Source organism: Hypanus sabinus, chromosome 11 (genome assembly GCF_030144855.1).
Source record: "Hypanus sabinus isolate sHypSab1 chromosome 11, sHypSab1.hap1, whole genome shotgun sequence".
Lineage (NCBI taxonomy): Eukaryota > Metazoa > Chordata > Chondrichthyes > Myliobatiformes > Dasyatidae > Hypanus > Hypanus sabinus.
The window spans coordinates 109216142-109243016 of record NC_082716.1 but is presented as its reverse complement, the minus strand read 5'-3'; the positions used below and the strand labels follow the sequence as shown (position 1 = coordinate 109243016).

The window sequence follows — 26875 nt, the reverse complement described above, 5'->3', positions numbered from 1 at the left end:
GTTCCTCCAGCATTTTGTGTGTGTTACTCTGTCCATAGATACTGCCTGACCCGCTGAGTTCCTCCAGCATTTTGTGTGTTACTCTGTCCATAGACACTGTCTGACCCGCTGAGTTCCTCCAGCATTGTGTGTGTGTTACTCTGTCCATAGACACTGTCTGACCCGCTGAGTTCCTCCAGCATTTTGTGTGTGTTACTCTGTCCACAGACGCTGTCTGACCTGCTGAGTTCCTCCAGCATTGTGTGTGTGTTACTCTGTCCACAGACACTGTCTGACCTGCTGAGTTCCTCCAGCATTTTGTGAGTGTTACTCTGTCCATAGACACTGCCTGACCTGCTGAGTTCCTCCAGCATTGTGTGTGTGTTACTCTGTCCATAGACACTGTCTGACCTGCTGAGTTTATCCAGCATTTTGTGTGTTACTCTGTCCATAGACACCGCCTGACCTGCTGAGTTCCTCCAGCATTTTGTGTGTGTTACTCTGACCACAGACACTGTCTGACCTGCTGAGTTCCTCCGGCATTTTGTGTGTGTTACTCTGTCCATAGACACTGTCTGACCTGCTGAGTTCCTCCAGCATTTTGTGTGTGTTACTCTGACCACAGACACTGTCTGACCTGCTGAGTTCCTCCGGCATTTTGTGTGTGTTACTCTGACCGTAGACACTGTCTGACCTGCTGAGTTCCACCAGCATTTTGTGTGTGTTACTCTGTCCATAGTCACTGTCTGACCTGCTGAGTTCCTCCAGCATTTTGTGTGTGTTACTCTGACCATAGACACTGTCTGACATGCTGAGTTCCTCCAGCATTTTGTGTGTGTTACTCTGTCCATAGACACTGTCTGACCTGCTGAGTTCCTCCAGCATTTTGTGTGTGTTACTCTGTGCATAGTCACTGTCTGACCTGCTGAGTTCCTCCAGCATTTTGTGTGTGTTACTCTGACCATAGACACTGTCTTACCTGCTGAGTTCCTCCATCATTTTGTGTGTGTTACTCTGTCCATAGATACTGTCTGACCTGCTGAGTTCCTCCAGCATTTTGTGTGTGTTACTCTGACCATAGACACTGTCTGACCTGCTGAGTTCCTCCAGCATTTTGTGTGTGTTACTCTGACCATAGACACTGTCTGACCTGCTGAGTTCCTCCAGCATTTTGTGTGTGTTACTCTGTCCATAGACACTGTCTGACCTGCTGAGTTCCTCCAGCATTTTGTGTGTGTTACTCTGACCATAGACACTGTCTGACCTGCTGAGTTCCTCCAGCATTTTGTGTGTTACTCTGTCCATAGACACTGTCTGACCTGCTGAGTTCCTCCAGCATTTTGTGTGTGTTACTCTGACCATAGACACTGTCTGACCTGCTGAGTTCCTCCAGCATTTTGTGTGTGTTACTCTGACCATAGACACTGTCTGACCTGCTGAGTTCCTCCAGCATTTTGTGTGTATTACTCTGTCCATAGACACTGTCTGACCTGCTGAGTTCCTCCAGCATTTTGTGTGTGTTACTCTGTCCATAGATACTGCCTGACCCGCTGAGTTCCTCCAGCATTTTGTGTGTTACTCTGTCCATAGACACTGTCTGACCCGCTGAGTTCCTCCAGCATTGTGTGTGTGTTACTCTGTCCATAGACACTGTCTGACCCGCTGAGTTCCTCCAGCATTTTGTGTGTGTTACTCTGTCCACAGACGCTGTCTGACCTGCTGAGTTCCTCCAGCATTGTGTGTGTGTTACTCTGTCCATAGACACTGCCTGACCTGCTGAGTTCCTCCAGCATTGTGTGTGTGTTACTCTGTCCATAGACACTGTCTGACCTGCTGAGTTTATCCAGCATTTTGTGTGTTACTCTGTCCATAGACACCGCCTGACCTGCTGAGTTCCTCCAGCATTTTGTGTGTGTTACTCTGACCACAGACACTGTCTGACCTGCTGAGTTCCTCCGGCATTTTGTGTGTGTTACTCTGTCCATAGACACTGTCTGACCTGCTGAGTTCCTCCAGCATTTTGTGTGTGTTACTCTGACCACAGACACTGTCTGACCTGCTGAGTTCCTCCGGCATTTTGTGTGTGTTACTCTGTCCATAGACACTGTCTGACCTGCTGAGTTCCTCCAGCATTTTGTGTGTGTTACTCTGACCACAGACACTGTCTGACCTGCTGAGTTCCTCCGGCATTTTGTGTGTGTTACTCTGTCCACAGACACTGTCCGACCTGCTGAGTTCCTCCAGCATTTTGTGTGTGTTACTCTGACCACAGACACTGTCTGACCTGCTGAGTTCCTCCAGCATTTTGTGTGTGTTACTCTGTCCATAGACACTGTCTGACCTGCTGAGTTCCTCCAGCATTGTGTGTGTGTTACTCTGTCCATAGACACTGACCTACTGAGTTCCTCCAGCATTTTGTGTGTGTTACTCTGCCCATAGACACCGTCTGACCTGCTGAGTTCCTCCAGCATTTTGTGCGTGTTCCTCTGACCGTAAACACTGTCTGACCTGCTGAGTTCCTCCAGCATTGTGTGTGTGTTACTCTGTCCATAGACACTGACCTACTGAGTTCCTACAGCATTTTGTGTGTGTTACTTTGTCCATAGACACTGTCTGACCTGCTGCGTTCCTCCAGCATTTTGTGTGTTACTCTGACCATAGACACTGTCTGACCTGCTGAGTTCCTCCAGCATTTTGTGTGTGTTGCTCTGGATTTCCAGCATCTCTTTTATCACAAGTAAAAAATGTACTTCTGGCTTCTGCCCCTTTTAAAAGTATTTCACTGGCTGTGAGACTCCTCGGTTGTGAAATGTGAAATCTTCTGTTTGAAAGGATGGTGACCCATCTGGTGCCGGAGTGTCACGCAAAAGATAAACCGGATTGCAGAAGACAACCAACTGTGTAACTGCAATAAATAATGAGAACGTGAGATAAAGAGTCCTTAAAGTGAGATCATTGGTTGTGGGAACATCTGAATGATGGGGCAACTGAGTGCAGTTATCCACACTGGTTCAAGAGCCTGAAGGTTGTGGGGTAATAACTGTTCCCGAACCTGGTGGTGTGGGACCTGAGGCTCATTGTGGTGAGTGAAGTTATCCACACTGGTTCAGGAGCCTGATGGTTGAGGGTAATAACTGTTCCTGAACCTTGTGGTGTGAGTCCTGCGTTTCTTGTATCTTCTACCTAATGGCAGCAGTGAGAAGAGATCGTGTCCTGGGCGGTGAGAGTCTTTGATGATGGATGCTGCTTTCCTACAACTGTGTTTCATGTGGATGTGCTCAATGGTTGAGAGGGTTTTAACCTGTGATGGACTGGGCTGAATCCACTACCTTCTGTAGGATTTTCTGTTCGAAGGTATTAGTTTCCATACCAGGTTGTGACGCAGTCGGTCAATACACTCTCCATCACACATCTATATCCTCAGGTCGCAAGTAAGCAGTTTTGTAAAATATTGCTGTAAGTCGGCAGGGAATGCCTGGTGCTGCCACAGCTGCTGGACGTGCAATTACATCAATAGAACAGTGCACATTTCAAAACGGTAAAATCACTGTCATAAAATTGCAGAGCATTGATTTCTGAATGGCTAATCGATCTGTGTCCTACTATGTAAACGGTGGTTTAATTTCCTTTCCCCTTCCAAATGTCTCCTTGTGAAGCGTGGGCCTGTATCCTCTCCTCCCTCCAGTATTTTTGCTTTTTTTCTCTTTTTAACTGTACTGCACATGAAAAGTGCTTAATAAGGTGATCCTGTCAATAGTTTCACAATGAGTTATTATTCCCCTTACTTGACATAGAATATAACAGCACAGTACAGACCCTTGGGCCCACAATGTGTGCCAACTTTATAACCACTCCAAGATCAATCTAACTCCCACATAGCCTTCCATTTTTCTATCATCCACGTGCCCACCCAAGTGTCTTTTAAACGTCCCTGATGCACCATCAATAACTCACTCTGAGACGTAAAGGCGAGATATCGGCTTTTATTGACTGGAAGAAGGAACAAGCAGTGAGTGACCACCATACTACATCCTGGAGACTGAGAGGCCGGGCTCAGGCCTTGATCACCTTTATACAGGGGCCTGTGGGAGGAGCCACAGGAGCAGTCAGCAGGGGGCGTGCCCAGACAGGTATATGTAGTTCACTACATTCACCCCCCCCCCCTTTGTTTTAAAAAGAGTCCCCATGTGGCGAAGTTTCTTACAGGTTAAGTCTATCAGGTGGTCGAATCTGTCGCTGCGATCTACGTAGCATCGGCTGTGATCGCACAGATGCCGGTGGTGATTGCACCGGAGACGGAGGTTGTGCTGGTTCCAGCCTAACTGGAGGTGTCAGCCCATTAGGCATCAGTGATCCCTCACGCATGTATATGCGCGCCTAGTATATACACGTTCAAAACGCCCGGTATAGGAGTGTCGTGAGGAGTCTGTGTAGGGCTCGGTGAGCGCGGTGGCACCTCGGGTACAGGGTTCATAGTTACCGGGGAGTGTTCGGGGTAGTGGTCTGCTGCTCCTGCGGGCGCCAGGTCACGGACGGAGACCGTGTCCTTCCACCCATCAGGTAAGACCACGTAGGCATACTGGGAGTTTGCATGTAGAAGGTGAACCAGGAGTGAGTGACCACCATACTACATCCTGGAGACCGAGGCCGGGCTCAGGCCTTGATCGCCTTTATACCGGGGTCTGTGGGAGGAGCCACAGGAGCAGTCAGCAGGGGGCGTGTCCAGACAGGTATATGTAGTTCACCACACGGGGTCTGTGGGAGGAGCCACAGGAGCAGTCAGCAGGGGGCGTGTCCGGGGTCTGTGGGAGGAGCCACAGGAGCAGTCAGCAGGGGGCGTGTCCAGACAGGTATATGTAGTTCACCACACGGGGTCTGTGGGAGGAGCCACAGGAGCAGTCAGCAGGGGGCGTGTCCACAGGGGTCTGTGGGAGGAGCCACAGGAGCAGTCAGCAGGGGGCGTGTCCACAGGGGTCTGTGGGGGGAGCCACAGGAGCGGTCAGCAGGGGGCATGTCCAGACAGGTGTACGTAGTTCACCACAGTCCCTAATGTATCTGCCTCTACCACCAATTGCCTCGGCAATGTGTTCCTCACTCCTACCACTCTCTGTGTAAAAAACTTCCCTCGGAAATCAGCCCTTACACTCTCCTCCAGTCACCTTCAAATTATGCTCCCTCACTTTAGTCATTTCTGCCTTGCTTAAAGTCTTTAGCTTTCCACTCGGTCAATGCCCCTTATCATCTTGTACGCGACCTGGCTGTTTCATGAAGTTTGTCACGTGCCAGGTTGTGTGACGTGGGTGATTGTGCTCTCTCTGTGACCTCCAGGCAACGTTATCATGCTGGGTCCCTCGTTCTTTGCCATTTATAGCGATGATCTGGATGATCATGTGGTTACACAAATCAGCGGATTTGAGGACGATACGAGACTGGGTGTGTAGTGGACGGTGAGGAAGGCTGTCATGATTTGCAGAAGGATCTGCATCAGCTGGGAAAATGGGCTGAAAAATGGAAGGTGGAATTTTTTGCAAACAAGGTTATTTCTTCAGCGGTTTGAACGGGTCACGACTTCACAAGCGCGTGGAGGTCGGTCAGTGAGAACAGCGGGAAGAGTTTACAAAGAAGGCAGCTTTACAGAGCGGGCCACAGAGTAGGAAGGCTTTGCCTCAACGGGGCTTCGGCGATAAAGGGTCGAGGCGAGGTAGGTTATCTGTGTAGAATACAGACATACATACAGGAAGTATGTGTGTGAGGCCGGTTTTCTGGGCTCGGTGTCAGATGTGGGAGGTCCTGGAGACTCCCGGCCTCCCAGACGGACACATCTGCGCCAGGTGCGTCGAGCTGCAGCTCCTTAAGGACTGTGTTAGGAAACTGGGGATGCAGCTCGATGACCTTCGTCTGGTCAGGGAGAGTGAGGAGGTGATAGAGAGGAGCTGTAGGCAGGTAGTCACACCGGGATGACAGGAGACAGATAAGTGGGTAACAGTCAGGAGAGGGAAGGGGAAAAGTCAGGTACTAGAGGGCTCCCCTGTGGCTGTACCCCTTAACAATAAGTACTCCTGTTTGAGTACTGTTGAGGGGGGCAGCCTACCTGGGAGAAGCAACAGTGGCCGTGCTTCTGACACAGAGTCCGGCCCCGTGGCTCAGATGGGTAGGGAAAGGAAGAGGAAGGCAGTAGTGAAAGAGGACTCCATAGCCTGGGGGTCAGACAGACGATTCTGTGGATGCAGGAAAGAAACTCAGATGGTAGTTTGCCTCCCAGGTGCCAGGGTCCGGGATGTTTCTGATTGCATTCACAATATCCTGAAGTGTGAAGGAGAACAGCCAGAGGTCCTGGTATATACTGGTACCAACAACATAGGTAGGAAAAGGGAGGACATCCTGAAAACAGACTACAGGGAGTTAGGAAGGAAGTTGAGAAGCAGGGCCTCAAAAGCAGTCATCTCTGGATTACCGCCTGTGCCACGTGACAGTGAGAAGAGGAACAGAATGAGGTAGAGGATAAATGCGTGGCTGAGGGATTGGAGCATGGGGTGAGGATTCAGATTTCTGGATCATTGGGACCTCTTTTGGGGTGGGTGTGACCTGTACAAAAAGGGCGGGTTGCACTTGAATCCCAGGGGGACCAATATCCTGGCAGGGAGGTTTGCTAAGGCTACTGGGGAGAACTTAAAGTGGAATTGCTAGGGGGTGGGAACCGAACTGAAGCGATAGAGGAAAGGGAGGTTGGCTCACAAATAGAGAAAGCTTGGAGACAGTGTGAAAGGGAAGATAGACAGGTGATAGAGAAGGGATGCACTCAGACTGATGGTTTGAGATGTGTATATTTTAACGCAAGGAGTATTGTGAACAAAACGGATGAGCTTAGAGTGGATCAGTACTTGGAGCTATGATGTTGTGGCCATTACAGAGACTTGGATGGCTCAGGGGCAGGACTGGCTACTTCGAGTGCCAGGCTTAGCTGTTTCAGAAAGGACATGGAGGGAGGCAAAAGAGCTGGGGGCATGGCACTGCTGATCAGAGATAGTCACGGCTGCAGAAAAGGAGGAAGTCATGGCGGGATTGTCTACGGAGTCTCTGTGGGTGGAAGTTAGCAACAGGAAGGGGTAAATAACTCTACTGGGTGTTTTTATAAACCATCCAATAGTAACAGGGACATCGAGAAGCAGATAGGGAGACAGATTCTGGAGACTATAAAAAATAACAGGGTTGTTGTGGTGGGAGATTTTAATTTCCCAAATATTGATTGGCATCTCCCGAGAGTAAGGGGTTTAGATGGGGTGGAGTTTGTTAGATGTGTTCAGGAAGGTTTCCTGACACAATATGTAGATAAGCATGCAAGAGGAGAGGCTGTATTTGATCTGGTATTGGGAAATGAACCTGGTCAGGTCTCTCAGTGGGAGAGCATTTTGGAGATAGTGATCACAATTCTATCTCCTCTACCAAAGGAGAGGGATAGGAACAGACAAATTAAGAAATGTTTAATTGGAGTAAGGGGAAATATGAGGCTATCAGGCATGAACTTGGAAGCATAAACTTGAAACAAATGTTCTCAGGGAAATGTACAGAAGAAATTTGGCAAGTGTTCAGGGGATACTTGTGTGGGGTTCTTCGTAGAATGAGATTGGGAAAGGATGGTAGGGTACAGGAATGGTGGTGTACGAAGGCTGTTGTAAGTCTAGTCAAGAAGAAAAGAAGAGCTTACAAAAGATTCAAAAAATGAGGTAATGATAGAGATCTAGAAGATTATAAGGCTAGCAGGAAGGAGCTTGAGAATGAAATTAGGAGAGCCGGAAGGGACCATGAGAAGGCCTTGGTGGACAGGATTAAGGAAAACTCCGAGGCATTCTACAAGTATGTGAAGAGCAAGAGGATAAGACATGAGAGAATAGGACCAATCAAGTGTGACAGTGGAAAAGTGTGTATGGAACCGGAGGAGATGGCAGAGATACCTAATGAATACTTTGCTTCAGTATTCACTACAAAAAAGGATTTGGTGATTGCAGGGTTGAATTGCAGTGGACTGAAAAGCTTGAGCATATAGATATTAAGAAAGAGGATGTGCTGGAGCTTTTGGAAAGCATCAAGTTGGATAAATCGCCGGGACCAGATGAGATATACCCCAGGCTACTGTGGGAGGCGAGGGAGGAGATTGCTGAGCCTCTGGTGATGATCTTTGCATCATCAATGAGGATGAGAGAGGTTCCGGAGGATTGGAGGGTTGCGGATGTTGGTCCCTTATTCAAGAAAGGGAGTAGAGATAGCCCAGGAAATCATAGACCAGGGAGTCTTACTTCAGTAATTGATAAGTTGATGGAGAAGATCCAGAGAGGCAGGATTTATGAACATTTATAGAGGCGTAATATGATTAGGAATAGTCAGCATGGCTTTGTCAAGGGCAGGTCGTGCCTTACGAGCCTGATTGAATTTTTTGAGGATGTGACTAAACACATTGATGAAGGTAGAGCTGTAGATGTAGTGTATATGGATTTCAGCAAGGCATTTGATGAGGTACCCCATGCAAGGCTTATTGAGAAAGAAAGGAAGCATGGGATCCAAGGGGACATTGCTTTGTGGATCCAGAACTGGCTTGTCCACAGAAGGCAAAGAGTGGTTGTAGATGGGTCATATTCTGCATGGAGGCCGGTGACCAGTGGTGTGCCTCAGGGATCTGTTCTGGGACCCCTACTCTTTGTGATTTTTATAAATGACCTGGATGAGGAAGTGGAGGGATGGGTTAGTAAGTTTGCTGATGACACAAAGGTTGGAGGTGTTGTGGATAGTGTGGAGGGCTGTCAGAGGTTACAGTGAGACATTGATAAAATGCAAAACTGGGTTGAGAAGTAGCAGATGGAGTTCAACCCAGATAAGTGTGAGGTGGTACAGTTTGGTAGGTCAAATATGATGGCAAAATATAGTATTAATGGTAGGACTCTTGGCAGTGTGGAGGATCAGAGGGATCTTGGGGTCCGAGTCCATAGGACGCTCAAAGCAGCTGCGCAGGTTGACTCTGTGGTTAAGAAGGTGTACGGTGTATTGGCCTTCATCAATCGTGGAATTGAGTTTAGGAGCCGAGAGGTAATGTTGCAGCTATATAGGACCCTGGTCAGACCACACTTGGAGTACTGTGCTCAGTTCTGGTCGCCTCACTACAGGAAGGATGTGGAAACTATAGAAAGGGTGCAGAGGAGATTTACAAGGATGTTGCCTGGATTGGGGAGCATGCCTTATAAGGATAGGTTGAGTGGATTCAGCCTTTTTTTCTTGGAGCAAAGGAGGATGAGAGGTGACCTGATAGAGATGTATAAAATGATGAGAGGCATTGATCGTGTGGATAGTCAGAGGCTTTTTCCAGGGCTAAAATGGTCGCCACAAGAGGACACAGGTTTAAGGTGCTGGGGAGTAGGTACAGAGGAGATGTCTGGGATAAGTTTTTTACTCAGAGAGTGGTGAGTGTGTGGAATGGGCCGCTGGCAGCGGTGGTGGAGGCGGATACGATAGGGTCTTTTAAGAGACTCCTGGATGGATACATGGAGCTTAGAAAAATAGAGGGCTGTGGGCTATTGGTCAACTAATTACAGGAAGGATATTAATAAGGCTGAAAGAGTGCAGAGAAGGTTTACAAGGATGTTGCCGGGACTTGAAAAACTGTGTTACAGAGAAAGGTTGAATAGGTTAGGACTTTATTCCCTGGAGCATAGGAGAATGAGGGGTGATTTGATAGAGGTGTATAAAATTATGGGTATGGATATTGTGAATGCAAGCAGGCTTTTTCCACTGAGGCTAGAGGAGAAAAAACCCAGAGGTCATGGTTTAAGGGCGAAGGGGGAAAAGTTTAAAGGGAACATTGGGGGGGCTTCTTCACGCAGAGAGTGGTGGGAGTGTGGAATGAGCTGCCAGATGAAGTGGTGATTGCGAGCTCACTTTTGACATTTAAGAAAACCTTGGACAGGTACATGGATGAGAGGGGTTTGGAGGGATATGGCCAAGGGCAAGGTCAGTGGGACTAGGCAGAAAAATGGTTCAGCACAGCCAAGAAGGGCCAAAAGGCCAGTTTCTGTGCTGTAATGTTCTATGGTTCTATGGTAATCATAGGCAGTTTTAAGGTAAGGACATGTTCAGCACAGCATTGGGGGCCGAAGGTGCTGTAGGTTTTCTATGTTCAGTGTGAGGTGTTGCAATTCAGTAGGACCAACCAGCGAAGGTCTTGCACAGTGAGTGTTAGGGCATTGAAGAGTATGGTAGAAAATGGATTCTGAGAATACAGGCACATAATTCATTAAAAGTGGTATCACAGGTGGATAGGGTCATAAAGAAAATTTTTGTCACATTGAGCTTCAGAAATCAAAGTATTGAGTACAGGAGATGGGTTGTTATGTTGGAATTGTATGAGATGATGATGAGCCTAATTTGGAGTATTGGGTGCAGTTTTGGTCACCTAACTACTGGAAAGTTGTAAATAAGGTTGAAAGAGTACAGAGGAAATTTACTAGGATGTTGCCAAGCCTGGACGGCCTGAGTTATAAGGAAAGATTGAATAGGTTAGGAGTTTATTCCTTGGAATGTAGAATGAGGCAAGATTTGATATACAAAATTATGAGGGGTGTAGATAAGGGTAAATGTAAACAGGCTTTTTCCACTGCGTTTGGGTGGGACTACAACCAGAGGTCATGGGTTAAGAGTGAAAGGTGAAATGCTTAAGGGGAACATGAGGGAAAAGTGTGGTGAGAATGTGGAACAAGCTGCCAGCACACTTAGTACATGCCAGCTCAATTTCATCATTTAAGAGAATTTTGGATAAGCAGGACTATGGTCCCAGAGAAGGTCAATGGGAAGAGGCAGTTTAAATGGTTCCGGCAAGGGCTGGATGGGCCGAGGGGCCTGTTTTTGGGCTGTACTTTTCCATGCCTCTATAATCTTACAGAAGTGGTTTGCCATTGCCTTCTTCTGGGCGGTGTCTTTACGAGATGGGTGACTCCAGCCATTATCAATACTCTTCAGAGATTGTCTGCCTGGTGTCAGTGGTCGCGTAACCAGGACTTGTGATCTGCACCGGCTGCTCGTACAAACACCCACCACCTGCTTCACTGACCCTGATCCCGGGGGGAGAGAGGGCTAAGGAAGTGCTACACCTTTCCCAAGGGTGACTTGCAGGCTAGCGAAGGGAAGGAGCACCTTACACCTCTTTTGATAGAGTCATATCTCCACCCCTCCTCCATAGCTCCTGTTTTCCTATCACCCAGTGGCTGTTTAAAAAACTCTTACAGGTCACTGATGTATCAGCTTCTACCACCACCCCCAGGTGGAGATTCCATGCATCCACCACTCTCTGTGTAGAAACCCTACCTCTGATATTACCCCTATACCTCCCTTCACTGACTTAAAATTATGCCCCTCATATTAGTCATGTCCACCCTGGGAAAACGTATCTGGCTGCCCATTCAGTCTTGTACACCTCTAACAAGTCACCTCTCATCCTCCTTCGCTCCAAGGAGAAAAGGCTGAATTCACTCGACCTCTCCTCATAAGACACACTCTCCAATCCAGGCAGCTTCTTGGTAAATCTCCTCTGCACCCTCTTCGAAGCTTCCACATCCTTCCTGTAATGAGGCGACCAGACTGAACACAATGTCCAAGTGGAGTCTAACCAGAGTTTTATAGATCTGTGACATTACTTCACAGCTCTTCAACTGAGCCCCTGACAACTGGAGCCCAGCATCCCATACATGCTCTTAACAGCCCTATCATCTAGACCAACCCTATATCATTATCATCTTTTAACAGCCCTATCATCTAGACCAACCCTATATCATTATCATCTTCTTAACAGCCCTATCATCTAGACCAACAATATCATTAGCACACGATGAATTATCATTCCCTCATAGGCCTAAAACAAATGGTTCATGATTGTTTTTAAACACAGACTTGGGTGTGTAGAAGGACCTTAGGTTCCATTTTCAGGAACAGAAAAGTCTACAGGAAGTGGTGGACACAGCCCAGTCCATCGCAGGAAAATCCCTCCTCACCATTGAGCACATTTATGAGGAGCACTACCCCAAGAAATCAGCATCCATCATCAAAGATCCCCATCATCCAGGCCATGCTCTCTTCTCACTGCTGCCATCGGGCAGGAGGTACAGGAGCCTCAGGTCCCACACCACCAGGTGCAGGAACAGTTGTTACCCCACAACTACCACGCTCCTGAACCAGTGTGGATAACTTCACTCACCACAATGAGCCTCAGGTTCCACACCACCAGGTTTGGGAACACTTATTACCCCAAGACCATCAGGCTCCTGAACCAGTGTGGATAACTTCACTCACCACAATGGGCCTCAGGTCCCACACCACCAGGTTCGGGAACAGTTATTACCCCACAACCATCAGGCTCCTGAACCAGTGTGGATAACTTCACTCACCACGATGAGCCTCAGGTCCCACACCACCAGGTGCAGGAACAGTTGTTACCCCACAACCATCAGGCTCCTGAACCAGTGTGGATAACTTCACTCACCACAATGAGCCTCTGGTCCCACACCACCAGGTTCAGGAACAGTTATTACCCCACAACCATCAGGCTCCTGAACCAGTGGGGATAACTTCACTCACCACAATGAGCCTCAGGTCCCACACCACCAGGTTCAGGAACAGTTATTACCCCACAACCATCAGGCTCCTGAACCAGTGTGGATAACTTCACTCACCGCAATGAGCCTCAGGTCCCACACCACCAGGTTCAGGAACAGTTATTACCCCACAACCATCAGGCTCCTGAACCAGTGGGGATAACTTCACTCACCACAATGAGCCTCAGGTCCCACACCACCAGGTTCAGGAACAGTTATTACCCCACAACCATCAGGCTCCTGAACCAGTGGGGATAACTTCACTCACCACAACTCTGAACTGATTCCATAAACTACAGACTCACTTTCAAAAACTCTACAACTCGTGCTCTCAGCATTGTTTTTTTAAATTTGCAGAGTTTGTCTTTTTTTTACACATTGGTTGTTTGTCGGTCTTTGCTAATGTATAGTTTTTCATAAATGCTGTTGTATTGCTTTATTTCCCTGTAAATGCCTGCAGGAAAATGAATCTCCAGGTGACACGTATGTAGTGTGATAATAAATTTACTTTGACTTTGTCTCAGACAGTGTATTTCCCCATGGGCCCCCTGCAGAATGGCAGCTGTTTCTATCTGACTCTCAGCACGTGGTGGCAGAACCCTCAGTCTATATTTCCTATAGTGGGGGAGTCTAGGACCAGAGGACGCAGATAGAGTGGATGTGGAGAGGATGTTTCCTGTAGTGGGGGAGTCTAGGACCAGAGGACACAGATAGAGTGGATGTGGAGAGGATGTTTCCTGTAGTGAGGGAGTCTAGGACCAGAGGACACAGATAGAGTGGACGTGGAGAGGATGTTTCCTATGGTGGGGGAGTGTTGGACCTGAGGACACAGATAGAGTGAATGTGGAGAGGATGTTTCCTATAGTGGGGGAGTCTGGGACCAGAGGACACAGATAGAGTGAACGTGGAGAGGATGTTTCCTATAGTGGGGGAGTCTAGGACCACAGATAGACTGGACGTGGAGAGGATGTTTCCTATAGTGAGGGAGTCCAGGACCAGAGGACACAGATAGACTGGACGTGGAGAGGATGTTTCCTATAGTGGGGGGTGTCTAGGACCAGAGGACACAGGTAGAGTGGATATGTAGAGAATGTTACCTATAGTGGGGGAGTCTAGGACTAGAGGACACAGATAGAGTGAATGTGGAGAGGATGTTTCCTATAGTGGGGGAGTCTGGGACCAGAGGACACAGATAGAGTGGATGTGGAGAGGATGTTTCCTATAGTGGGGGAGTCTAGTACCAGAGGACACAGATAGAGTGGATGTGGAGAGGATGTTTCCTATGGTGGGGGAGTCCAGGACCAGAGGACACAGATAGAGTGGATGTGGAGAGGATGTTTCCTATAGTGGGGGAGTCTAGGACCAGAGGACACAGATAGAGTGGATGTGGAGAGGATGTTTCCTATAGTGGGGGAGTCTAGGACTAGAGGACACAGGTAGAGTGGCTATAGAGAGGATGTTTCCTATGGTGGGGGAGTCTAATACTCAGAATAGACTCAGAATAGAGGGGTGTCCTCTTAGAATGGAGATGGAGAGGAATTTCTTTAGCCAGAGAGTGGTGAATCTGTGGAATTTGTTGCCACAGGAGGCTGTGGAGGCCAAGCCATTGGGTGTATTGAAATTAGAGGTTGACAGATTCTTGAGTAGGAGTTGATAGGATCTTGAGGAGATCTGGTATGTTACCAAAGATACCAGCAAATTTCTAAGGGTGTAACATGGACAGCAGTCTAACTGGCTGTGTCACCTTCTGGTATGGGGGTGAGAGGGGTGGGGGGTTGGTTGGTACTACACAGGAACGAAATAAGCAGCAGAGAGTTGCAAACTTCGTCAGCTCCAGCATGTGCACCAACCTCTGTAGTCCATCTTCAAAGACCAATGTCTCAGAAAGGCAGCATCCATCACTGATGACCCCCATCCCCCAGGAAATGCCCTCTTCTCATTGCTACCATCAGGGAGGAGGTACAGGAGCCTGGGAGCACACACTCAGTGATTCAGGAACAGCTTCTTCCCTTCTGCCATCCCATTGCTCAATGGACATTGAAGCCTTTTCAACTACTTTTTCACTACTTTTTTATTTCTATTTTTGCTTATTTAATTTAAATATTTAATGCACTTACTGTAATTCACAGTTTTTCCTTCATTATTACAAATTGCATTGTGCTGCGGCCGCAAGGACAACAAATTTCAAGACATATGCTGGCGAAAGATACTAACCCTGATTCTGACTGGTCAGGGCATGAAGGGATACAGGGAGAAGGCAGGAGACTGGGGCTGAGTGGGAAATGGATCAGACACGGTGAAATGGACAAATCCTGCTCCAGCATCTAAGGTTCTTATGAGTTAGCATCTGTCTTTTTTCCTTTGAAATAGCCAGAAAGAATTCATGATAGACACATTAATTATTGTTGCTACAGGATTGAATGCAATGCATGGTTAGTTTGTGTCTGAACCCCACGATTAGAAAACAAACATAAAATAAAATATACGCAGCCAAGACTTATGAAATTGAAACGGGGTGGGTTTCAAGTGCAGTCAGAGGTTTATAATACATTATTTATTATTCAATAATATAAACATCCTTTATGAAATTTTCCAGATAAATCAACTTGCTTGCTCTTCTGTTAATAACGCTGACCAACAAATTGTCTCATCAGAAATTTCTTTTCATTTATGATAGACAGCTGAACACAAATATAATTTTAGATCTCCCTGTGGCCACACACATCAATTCCACAGACCAAGACCACTCCCACTCCGATATGTCTGTCCATGGCCTCCTCTACCGTCAAGATGAGGCCGCACGCAGGTCGATGGAGCAATACCTTATCTCCTGCCTTGGTAGCCTCCTACCTGCCGGCATAAACATTCAACTCACAGACCTCCGTTGATACCCCTGCCCCCCCCCCCCTTACCCCATCCATATCTATAATTTTAGTCTGGTTCTCTTTCTCTCTCTTTTCCCTCCCCTCACTATAATCTCCCCCCAGCCCTACCTTTCTTTCTCCTTTATTTCCCATAATTCTCCACCTTCCCCCTAGCCCATTTCCCTTCAGCCTATCACTTCCCAGCTCTCTACTTCATCCCTCCCCCCCACTTGGTATCCCCCTTCGACCACCCCATGTTACTTCACTCCTGATGAAGGGTTTCGGCCCGAAACGTCGTCACTACCTCCTCCCATAGATGCTGTCTGGCCTGCTGAGTTCTGCCAGTATTTTGTGTTTTTATAATTTCAGACTGCTTGTATCATGTAGGAATTTGGAGAAACAAGAAATCAACTTTTATTGAATATAATGTGTTTTATTTGCTTAATGGTGTTGACACTTTGCAATAGCTCAGCTCAGCTAAAAATGTTTTGTTGATGATTTTCATTTGTGCTCAGTGTCTGAGGCTTCTCACTCAAGTGTCCAACAATAATCAGCCAGTATTGATGGATTCCAGTTGCCCTGATACCGTTTCTCCATGACTGCAATGTCCTGGTGAAACCTCGTCACTGACAGCGCCAAGTTTTACAGGGAAGGAGTCAAAATGGGAATGCAGAAAATGAATCTCCAGTGACATGTTGCACTTCATGGTTTTGTTTGCTTGAAGCATGTTGTCAACCAGCTGCACGTAGTTCGGTGCTCTGTAGTTGCCAAGAAAATTTTCAACAACATCCTTGAATGCCTTCCATGTGATTTTCTCCGGTCCCACTAGAAGTTCTTTGAATTAACTGTCATTGATGTCCTGTTTGATTTGTGAACCAACAAAAATGCCTCCTTAATCTTGGTCTTAAACTATGAAGTGAAGTAACAGACATAGGTGGTTTCAAAAAAGTGGTGTGTGCCAGGGAACTTTGATGATGATTCCAATGTTCAGCAGCCCAAAATCTTTGTTCTCCGGTGTAATCTATTGATCTGGAGCTGTAAAAGGTGAGGAAAATCTATGAAGCAACAGTTCGTCTATCTCAGTCAATGCTTCTGGCCTAAGTCTTTCATTAGGACCCTTCAACAGTCTTGATGAATGGTCTCAGCCCAGAACGTCAACCATTTATTCCTCCCTACAGATGATGCCTGGCCCGCTGAGTTCCTCCAGCATTTTGTGTGTGTTGCTCTGGATTCCCGGCCTCTGCAGATTCTCTCCTGCTTACTTCATCCACCTGAAGTATTTTTTTCTTATTTGAGGTGGTAGTAAGAATACACCCATTGGACTCCTTTTCCCTGAGGTAGGGATGGTGAGAAGGAGGTTTGGGTGAAATCAACAGAACTCCCACTCAATAACTTCCCCTTGTTTGCAATGTTCCTCATTTGTACACTCAGTAGTCACTTTGTTAGGTATACCCTGTACCTTATAAAGAGGCCGCTGAGTGTATGTTCATGGTCTTCTGCTGCTGTAGCCCATCCACTTCAAGGTTTGATGTATTGTGCGTTCAGAGATGCTCTTCTGCACACCTCTGTTGTAACGAGTGGTTATTTGAGTTACTGTCACCTTCCTGTCAGCTTGAACCAGTCTGGCCATTCTCCTCTGACCTCTCTTATTAAAAAAGGTGTTTTTGCCCACTGAACTACTTCTCACGGGATTTTTTTTTTCTTTGTTTTTCACACCATTCTCTGTAAATTGTGGTGATTTCTGTGAGTGAAAATCCCAGGAGATCAAAGTAAAAATTATTATCGAAGTACATGTTTGTCACCATATACAACCCTGAGATTCATTTTCATGTGGGCATACTCAGTAAATTAAGAAATAGTAACTGCAACAGTTTCAATGAAACTTGGCAGTTTCTGGGATACTAAAACCACCCCAGCTGGCACCAACAATCATTCCACAGTCAAAGTCACTTAGGTGACAAATCTTCCCCTTCCTGATGTTTGGTCTGAACAATAACTGAACCTTTTGACCACGTCTGCATGCTTTTATGCATTGAGTTGCTGCCACATGATTGACTGATTAGATATTTGCATAAGTAAGCATTGGATGTAAGGGTGTACCTAATGAAGTGGACAACGATTTAAACTTCTCACGATAATCCTATTGTTCAATCCCACACTGTTTTCTGATGTCACCCCCAATGCTTCACCTTTTCCCTTGTATCCAAAAAGAGCTTAATCAAGCTGTGCTCACTCTCCCAGCACTGGCCCACTATGTCCCTCTGTTACTGTGAGGCAGCTCATCAGGACTTTGGGATCATAGGGTCATGAAGCATTACTTTCAGCCCATCTAGTCAGTGCTGAACTATTATTCTGCCTAGTCTCGTAAACATGGGCCTGTACCATAGCACTAGGAAGGCAGGCTGGAGACACAGCACATCTCTACCAAAGGAAGACTTGGATAGGCTGGGTGAGTGGGCAGATACTTGGCAGATGACGTTTCATGTCAGTAAGTGTGAGGTTATCCAGTTTGGGAGTAAGAACAGGAAGGCAGATTATTACCTGAATGGTGTAGAGTTAGGTAAGGGAGAAATACAAAGAGATCTCTGAGTCCTTGTTCATCAGTCACTGAAGGTGAATGAGCAAGTGCAGCAGGCAGTGAAGAAGGCTAATGGAATGTTGGCCTTTATTACAAAGGGAATTGAGTACAAGAGCAAGGAAATCCTCTTGCATTTGTACAGGGCCCTGGTGAGACCACACCTGGAGTATTGTGTACAGTTTTGGTCTCCAGGGTTAACGAAGGACATCCTGGCTATAGAGGAAGTGCAGCGTAGATTCACGAGGTTAATTCCTGGTATGTCTGGACCATCTTACATAGAGAGGTTAGAGAGACTGGGCTTGTACACGCTGGAATTAAGGAGATTGAGAAGGGATCTGATTGAAACATATAAGATTATTAAGGGATTGGACAAGATAGAGGAAGGAAATATGTTCCAGATGCTGGGAGAGTCCAGTACCAGAGGGCATGGTTTGAGAATAAGGGGTAGGTCATTTAGGACAGAGTTAAGGAAAAACTTCTTCTCCCAGAGAGTTGTGGGGGTCTGGAATGCACTGCCTCGGAAGGTAATGGAGGCCAATTCTCTGGATGCTTTCAAGAAGGAGCTAGATAGGTATCTTATGGATAGGGGAATCAAGGGATATGGGGACAAGGCAGGAACCAGGTATTGATAGTAGATGATCAGCCATGATCTCAAAATGGTGGTGCAGGCTCGAAGGGCCGAATGGTCTACTTCTGCACCTATTGTCTATTGTCTATTGAAGTGTGAGCAGCTCCTTCCCACCGCTAGCCTTTAGTTCACCCTTGTTGTACCTGCTTAGCCCAAATGAAGGCATGGGAGCAGGTGGTGGGTGGTCGTACGAGCAGCCGGTGCAGATCACAAGTCCTGGTTATGTGACCACCGACACCAGGCAGACAATCTCTGTAGAGTATTGATAATGGCTGGGGTCACCCGTCTTGTAAAGACACTGCCCAGATGAATGCAATGGAAAAACACTGTTACCTACCCCATGGGTATCTTGTGACTGTCTTACGACCATGATGCAATTGAGTATCTTGTGAGCATGAAGTAATTGTCTTGTGATGGTGGGATGATGTAACTTTCCCGCCAGTGTGAGGTCACATGATGTAATTTTCCCACCAGTGTGTGGTCACATGATGTGATGCTCCAACAGGTATATAAGGGGAAACCCCTGTTGTGATGCAGGTTAGTTCGATCGTCAGTTCATTAGTTAGTTTTGCTCCATATTCGTCTCATGACGCAGGTTCATTTTTAAAGTGGAATTTTTATTTTCAATTGTAAGGAGCAAAAACCGTTGTGCTGGCAGTTTTGCCAGTTGCTGCCCATTCTGGTTTGTTGCATGCTTGATTTACTGTTGCAGTCTAGTATCGGAGAGTCAAGACTTTACCAAAGTACAGGGACCTGAAGGATTGAGTGAAGTTGGTGTTGTTCGGTGGCTTTGTAAAAGATCGACCTTAATGAATCTTCATTCAGGAATAGTGGCCTGCATCTGAGATAACCCCTGCACGATCAGGAAGGTTTGTGCAGTGCTCACCCTCCAGGAAAAAGGTCAGTTCCTTTAAGCCGTTTTATTTCCTTCGTCGTGAATCCTTTGGACACGGCTTTGCTCAGCTGTTGGATCGGCAGATCATCGTTGCTTCGAAGAAATCAATCTCCCCTTACTGACTGTGTAAATCACTTGGACATTCAAATTTACCACTTTAAGACTGTGTTCGAATTTACCACTTTAAGAACTATTCCAGAGTTCGGCTGTTTGCTAAATTGCCAGAGAGCAATTAACTCCCAGTTAAGTTAGTCGTTTGTTTACTTTTCACTTTTGTTGAGCGGAGTTTAATAAATGTTTATGTTTGTTTATAAAACCTGACTCAATTTAATATCCATTGTTGCTGGCCACAGAACACTACTTCCTTAGGAAAATTTACCAAGAACAATCTTGATCACGGGATGACCATGATTTCCTACAACATAAGACATCATGACCGTAGCCTTCTATCCCCCTCCCATCATGTACGCACCCTTCTCTTAAGTGTTGCCTTTGAACCCACCTCCAACACTTCCACTGTTTCCTCACCACCCTATGAGTGGGTCCTCCTCATGTTCCTCTTAAATATTTCACTTTTCACCCTTAACCTATGACCTCTAGTACTAGTCTCACCCAACCTCAATGGACTAAGCCGACTTGCATTTACCCTGTCTATACTCCTCATAATTTTGTATACCTCTATCCAATCTCCCCTCATTCTCCTACAGTCCAGGGAATAAAGTCCTAATCTATTCAGCTTTTCTCTATAACTCAGGTCCTGAAGTCCCGGCAACATCATTGTAATTTTTTTTCTCTATTCTTTGAATCTTATTGATATTCTTCCTGAAGGTAGATGACCAGAACAAGGTAAATCATCAACATTTCAAAGTACATTTAATCTCTTCTCAGAAGTAAAGAAACCCCATAGGATGACAGAAAAGTCAAAGCCCAGAAGCCAACTCTCCCCACCAGCCTTCCCTCCACACAAGCAGTGGCAAAGGCCTCCATCACAGCCAAACCTCAAGTCTGCAAACTGAGTGGATCAATCATCTAAATAGGATATTTCAGCAAGGAAAGTCACAATGGGTCTATGTAATGAAAACCTACATCGTGGGGGATATTACAGGAGAGAGAAGTAGTACTTAATAAATATTACAGGGAGGAAGATTATCGTGGGGCACATTAGATAAGAACATTACAGTGAGAGGTTTTACTGTGAAAACACATTACATCCAGGCCATGGTCTTCTCTCGCTGCTGCCATCAGGAAGGAGGTAAGGCAGCCTCAGGTCCCACACCACCAGGTTCAGGAACAGTTATTACCCCACAACCATCAGGCTCCTGAACCAGTGTGGATAACTTCACTCACCACAATGAGCCTCAGGTCCCACACCACCAGGTTCAGGAACAGTTATTACCCCTCAACCATCAGGCTCCCGAACCAGTGTGGATAACTTCACACACCACAATGAGCCTCAGGTCCCACACCACCAGGTTCAGGAACAGTTATTACCCCACAACCATCAGGCTCCTGAACCAGTGTGGATAACTTCACTCACCACAATGAGCCTCAGGTCCCACCCCACCAGGTTCAGAAACAGTTATTACCCCACAACCATCAGGCTCCTGAACCAGTGTGGATAACTTCACTCACCACAATGAGCCTCAGGTCCCAGACCACCAGGTTCAGGAACAGTTATTACCCCACAACCATCAGGCTCCTGAACTGGTGTGGATAACTTCACTCAACTCTGAACTGATTCCACAACCTAAAATACAAGGACTCTACAACTGATGTTCTCAGTATTATTTTTTAAATTATTATTTTTGTTTTGTTGTAATCTTTTTTGCATTTGTTCAATGGTCAAATTAAATACCTCATCACCAAATACTACCCTGAGATTAATTTCCTTCTGGGCATTCACAGTAAATAGAAACAAACACAATAGAATCAATTAAAATACAGTCTCAACAGAGATGGACAAACAACCAATGTGCAAAATACAACAACATCTGAAAATGCAAAAAAAAGAAAATGATAAGTATAATAAATATATAAACAATAAATATTGAAAACATGAGTTGCAGAGTGAGCTGTAGGTTGTGCAATCATCTGTATAGAGCCATATTACATCATTAAAACATTGAAATATATTGTTATCAACTGAATTATATTATGCATAAAATGTCTGTAAGTTTAGTTTTCCCAGGGAGAGGGAACCAAAAACTGGAGGGTATAGGTTTAAGGTTCAAGTTCAAGTTCATTGTCATACAAACATATACTGTATATGTATACTGCCAAATGAAACAATGTTCCTCTGGACCAAGGTGTGCAATGCAGTTCATATAACTGGCACATAACTCAAAGGTAATACAGATAAATTACCGAAAAATAAGGTGCATTTATGACACAAGTCACCTATGACAACACAAACACCTACGTCACGATGCTGTTCGTCAACTGTAGCTCAGCATTTAATGCCATCATTCCCACAATCCTGATTGAGAAGTTACAGAACCTGGGCCTCAGTACCTCCCTCTGAAATTGGATCCTCAACTTTCTAACTTGAAGACCACAATCTGTGTGGACTTGTGCTAACATATCCTCTTCACTGATGATCAACACTGTTGCACCTCAGGGGTGTGTGCTTAGCCCACTGCTCTACTCTTTGTATAACCATGACTGTTTGGCTAGGTATAGCTCAAATACCATCTGCAAATTTGCTGACGGTACAGCCATTGTTGGTAGAATCTCAGATGGTGACAAGAGGGCGTACCGGAATGAGATATGCCAACTGGTAGAGTGATGTTGCAGCAACAACCTGGCAGTCAACGTCAGTAAGACGAAAGAGCTGATTGTGGACTTCAGGAAGGGTAAGATGAAGGAACACATACCAATCCTCATAGAGGGATCAGAAGTGGAGCAGAAGTGAGCAGCTTCAAGTTCCTGGCTGTCAAGGTCTCTGAGGATCTAACCTGGTCCCAACATATCAAAGGCAAGACAATGATTATACTATTATATGTGCTATTGGCACTTCATAGGCAATAGGATCTGATGGGGGCAGGGAGTTCAGTAGTTTCATAGTCTGGGAGAAGAAGCTGTTTCCCATCCTGACAGTCCTTGTCCCCGCACTAGCCCTAGCCCTTTTGCCTGATGGTAGGGGGTCAAAGAGGTTGTTTAATGGAGGGGAAGGGTCAAGAGGGCCCTGCATGATGAATATCTCAGATGGGTAAGAGAGATCCCAGATGATCCTATCAGCAGATGACAAGAAATCCAAGGGGGACCTGGCACAACTTTTTCCTGCAACATGCTGAGGGTGGTGTGGAAATGGAACAGCCTCCCTGGGGAAGTGGTTGATCCAACATAATGTTGAACACAACATTTACAAGACAGTTGGACAGATATGTGGGTGGGAAAGGTTTAGTAGATATGGCAGGCAAATGGACTGTCTTAGATGCGGAATCTCAGTCTGTCCGGGCTTGTTGGACAGAAAACCCTGTTTCGTTTCTATCTGTCTCGACGACTCTGTAAGTGTCACAGGGAAGGGCATTACAGTGAGGGACCCGGCGGTGAGGGCGATGACACAGCCCTGTGACTGCAGGCTAAGCAGCAATTGGAAATTACAACGGATTCCACACACCCTACAAGATTAGAACAGGAAATCATGTAGTCCTGAATTAGAAGACCAGCCCACTAGGAGTTCTGGATCTGATACTTGTAGTTCACAGCCGGGAAGCGGCCCTAACCCAATACCATTGGCAAGGGTCGAGAGTGTGGTGGGCACCCTCGCCTTTACCTTGCTGAATGTCGTAATGAATAACGGCGGGTTTTAGCGTGTAGAAATGGGTCGGCTGACTGCAAGCTCACGATCTGTAGGGCAACACGCCTAGGAGCGGAACTAACGTGTTGCTGCGGCTTGACCCTCGAATCGGCGAAGTTCTCTCTGCGTTCAAGTGGGTTATTTACAGGCACCCTGCGGCTTTCCCGACGGTGGCGTGCGATTAAGATCGCAGCTCTTCTCTCCCAGAGGCCTTGCAATGGGCGACTTGCCGGGTAGTCTAGGGTCCGTGGGGATTCAGAACACACGGTGGAATCCCCAAAGCCCCAGTATTCCCGACATGTCATTCCACATATCCCCGGGTCGGGGATGCTTGTGGAATCTTCGTAGATTTTCACGAGTTTTCCAAGAACCCGTCCGCAATATCGCGTTGAAATTCCTTTTCCAGGGCGAGATCTAACCCGGTTATTGGATAAACCGTAATGTAAATATTGAGAGCGCCGCTGGGCGGTACGCTGGATACCACCCAGCTTTAACGGGCGAACTGTGTGAGATGATAGTTTTGCAGTGGTCGCCTGCAAAATAAAGCTGACCTCAGGGATATCTGATGGGTCTGTCGGGGACGTGCTAAAGGGGTGTTTACAACCGGCAAACTCGGGTGAATGAGATGACAGCACTCACCCGCCAAACTATCGTAGCAGTCGATCTCGGTGCTCTCGATAAGTCGGTTCTGCTCCTCGGTCAATCTACCGCGTCCTTTGCGCAGATCGCTCACGTCTTCGCCCCGAGCTTCGCCGATCCGGATCCCTTTGAGTTGCAGTAACGCCCGGTGGTACTTGCCAATCGCCTCGCGGAATTTCTTCTCCCGGTAGCATTGATTCCCCTCGATCTTGAAGCACACGGCTCTCTGGATCTTGCAACCGTTGTCGCTCTCGCTCTCTCCTTGGTGGGCTGCCGGGTTCCTGGGATCCGGCAGCCCCGCCGGACCCCGGAAAGGGTCCCGGGAGCTGGCTGGTGACTGACTCCCTCCCCTCGCTCCTATCCGCGACTGTCGCTGACCGATGCTCCCCCCGCCTATGCCTTGAGCTTTCAGGGAATATTTGCTTTCCATCCCGCCTACAGGCGCACCATTCTTCGCAAGATCGGAAACCTGTCGCCTTTTGATGGTCTGTAACAGTTTGCTGTGCATATATGTACGAGCGATCGCTCCGGCGGTGGGAACGCTGGAAGTGGCGAGCTGTTCGCCAGCCGAGCTGCCCTTCAGCACCGTGGACAGCGCAAGCTCACACCGGCCTCCCGTGCTGCAGCGGCGCCCGTTTCTCCCGCTTAACCCTTGAAGGCGTTTCCATTTAACCCGCCCACTCTCCTTCAAGCACACACACACGCGTGCGCTGGGGCTCGGGCAATCACGAAAATAATCGGAACACGAGTAGTGAACGCCGGATAAACCTCCACCCAAATATCAACAACCACTGCAAGGCTGCGTGTTTTCCCGAAATCCCTCTTCCACATCTGCGGCAGTTGGACAGAGCGGTATGGTGATTTGTAATTTAACTCCGCGTGTGCCCACAAGGCGCCGCACCGAGGGAAGAAACTCCGTGCAATACATTTATTGCCACAGACGGCCGGGGAGGCTATATTTAAAGCGGCGGTTGATCGGTTAGTACGAGAAGGCGCGAGAATGGGAATGAGGGGGATAACAAATCAGCCGTGATAGAGTGGTGGAGGAGACTCGATGGGGCGAACGGTAACACCACGCGGATCAGGCAACATCTGTGGAGCCGTAACGGTCAGTGGTTCCGGTCTCTGACCCCCTCATCGGCTGCTGCCTGTCAGCTTCATTTCAATTTTCTGATTGGAATTGACCTCATAGGGGTGTATAAGGTCGTGAGAGCCATGATTACAATACCGGGGCCGGGGTGCTTGGATTTAAGGTGAGAGGAGTTGTTACTTAACACCAGAAAAGAAAGTAGGGAAAGAATTAGGCCATTCAGCCCATCGAGTCTGCTCCACCATTCAATCATTTCCCGCCTTCCCCTGTAACCTTTGACACCCTTACTAATCAAGAACCTATCAATCTCCGCCTGTACAATCAATCTATGCATATAAGCTCACTTATGTATTTATATTTATTGTGGTTTTTGTTATTGTCTGCTTTATCTTATTGTGTATTTTTGTGCTGAATTGGAGCCAGAGTAACAATTATTTCGTTTTTCTTTTACAGTCGTGTACTGGAAATGACATTTAACAGTCTTGAGTCTGATCAAGGAGAATTCAACGTTCATGCCGTTGGGGCTGTAAACTATTCAGACGAGAAGGCGCTGATCTTCTAGTCTGCAAACCCAATGGCACGAGTGTGTTTATCCCTCTACCAGCTTCACTGGGAGCTCACCATCCATCGAATCAGATTTAATATCACTGGCAGTTGTTGTATAATTTGTTGTTTCACACCAGCGGTACATTGCAAAACATAATAAGAAATATTTATAAAAATTAAGTGATTTTTCCTGCTCTCTTAAGTGAGAGCACAAAATATAGCAAGGTATGAGTTCATTGTCCATTCAGAAATCTGAAGGCAGAGGAGGAGAAGCGGTTCCTGAAATGTTGTGGGTTTTTTCAGGCTCTTGTACCACCTCCTTCATAGCAGCAATGAGAAGAGGACATGTCCTGGGTGATGATGGTCCTTAATGATGTGTGCCAACTGCTTGAGGCATCGCCTTTTGAAGATGTCCTCAGTTTTGGGGAGCCCAGTGCCCATGTAGTTAAACATGGCTGTGTTGACAACTTTCTGCAGCTTATTCTGATCCTGCGCAGTGCCTCCCCCCCCCCCCATTACCAGACAGTGATGCGACCAGTTGGAATGCTCTGCACAGTACATCCGTCGAAATCTGTGGGCGTCTTAGATGACGTAACAAATTTCCTCAAACCCCTAATGAAACGCAGTCAGTGCTTTGTCCAGCATCGATATGTTGGACCCAGTTTGCTGCAGATCCTCAGAGACGTTGACACCCAGGAACTTGAAACTGCTCACCCTTCCCACTGCTAATCCCTCGTTGATGGTTGGTGTGTGCTCTCTCAACTTCCCCTTCCTGAAGTCCATATTGAGGGATGAGTCATTACAATGGAGACCATACTCCAGAAGTACTAATGGTATGAACATTGACTTCTTTAATTTCTGTTAACCACTTCCCTCTAATTACACATCCTTCACCTTTCCCCCTACTTTGGTGGCCCTCTCATTACTTCTCTTCTTCTAACTCACAGTCAAGACCTGCCCATCACTCCCTTCTGGTTTTATTTCTATTTATTTCACTGTCCACTACACCTCCACTCTTTGTATCATCAGAAACTTTGCTGATCCAATTTGCCACATTATCATCCAGATCATTGATATAGATGACAAATAATAATGGACCCAGCACTGATCCCTGTGGCACACCACTAGTCACAGGCCTCCAGTCAGAGAAGCAATCCTCCACTACCACTCTCTGGCTTCTCCCACTGAGCCAATGTCTAATCCAATTTACTACCTCACCGTGTATACC

The 26875-nt window shown here is 46.8% G+C and overlaps 1 protein-coding gene across 1 annotated transcript in view; it reads right to left on the bottom strand.

Moving 5' to 3' along the window:
- Positions 1-24519, bottom strand: part of ttc9b (tetratricopeptide repeat domain 9B) — a 97073-nt gene extending 72554 nt beyond the window's left edge. Inside the window, exon 1 of the mRNA XM_059983654.1 lies at positions 24012-24519. Coding sequence (XP_059839637.1) covers positions 24012-24519 — 508 coding nt within the window. The remainder of the gene's footprint in view (positions 1-24011) is intronic.
- Positions 24520-26875: the final 2356 nt, after the last annotated feature.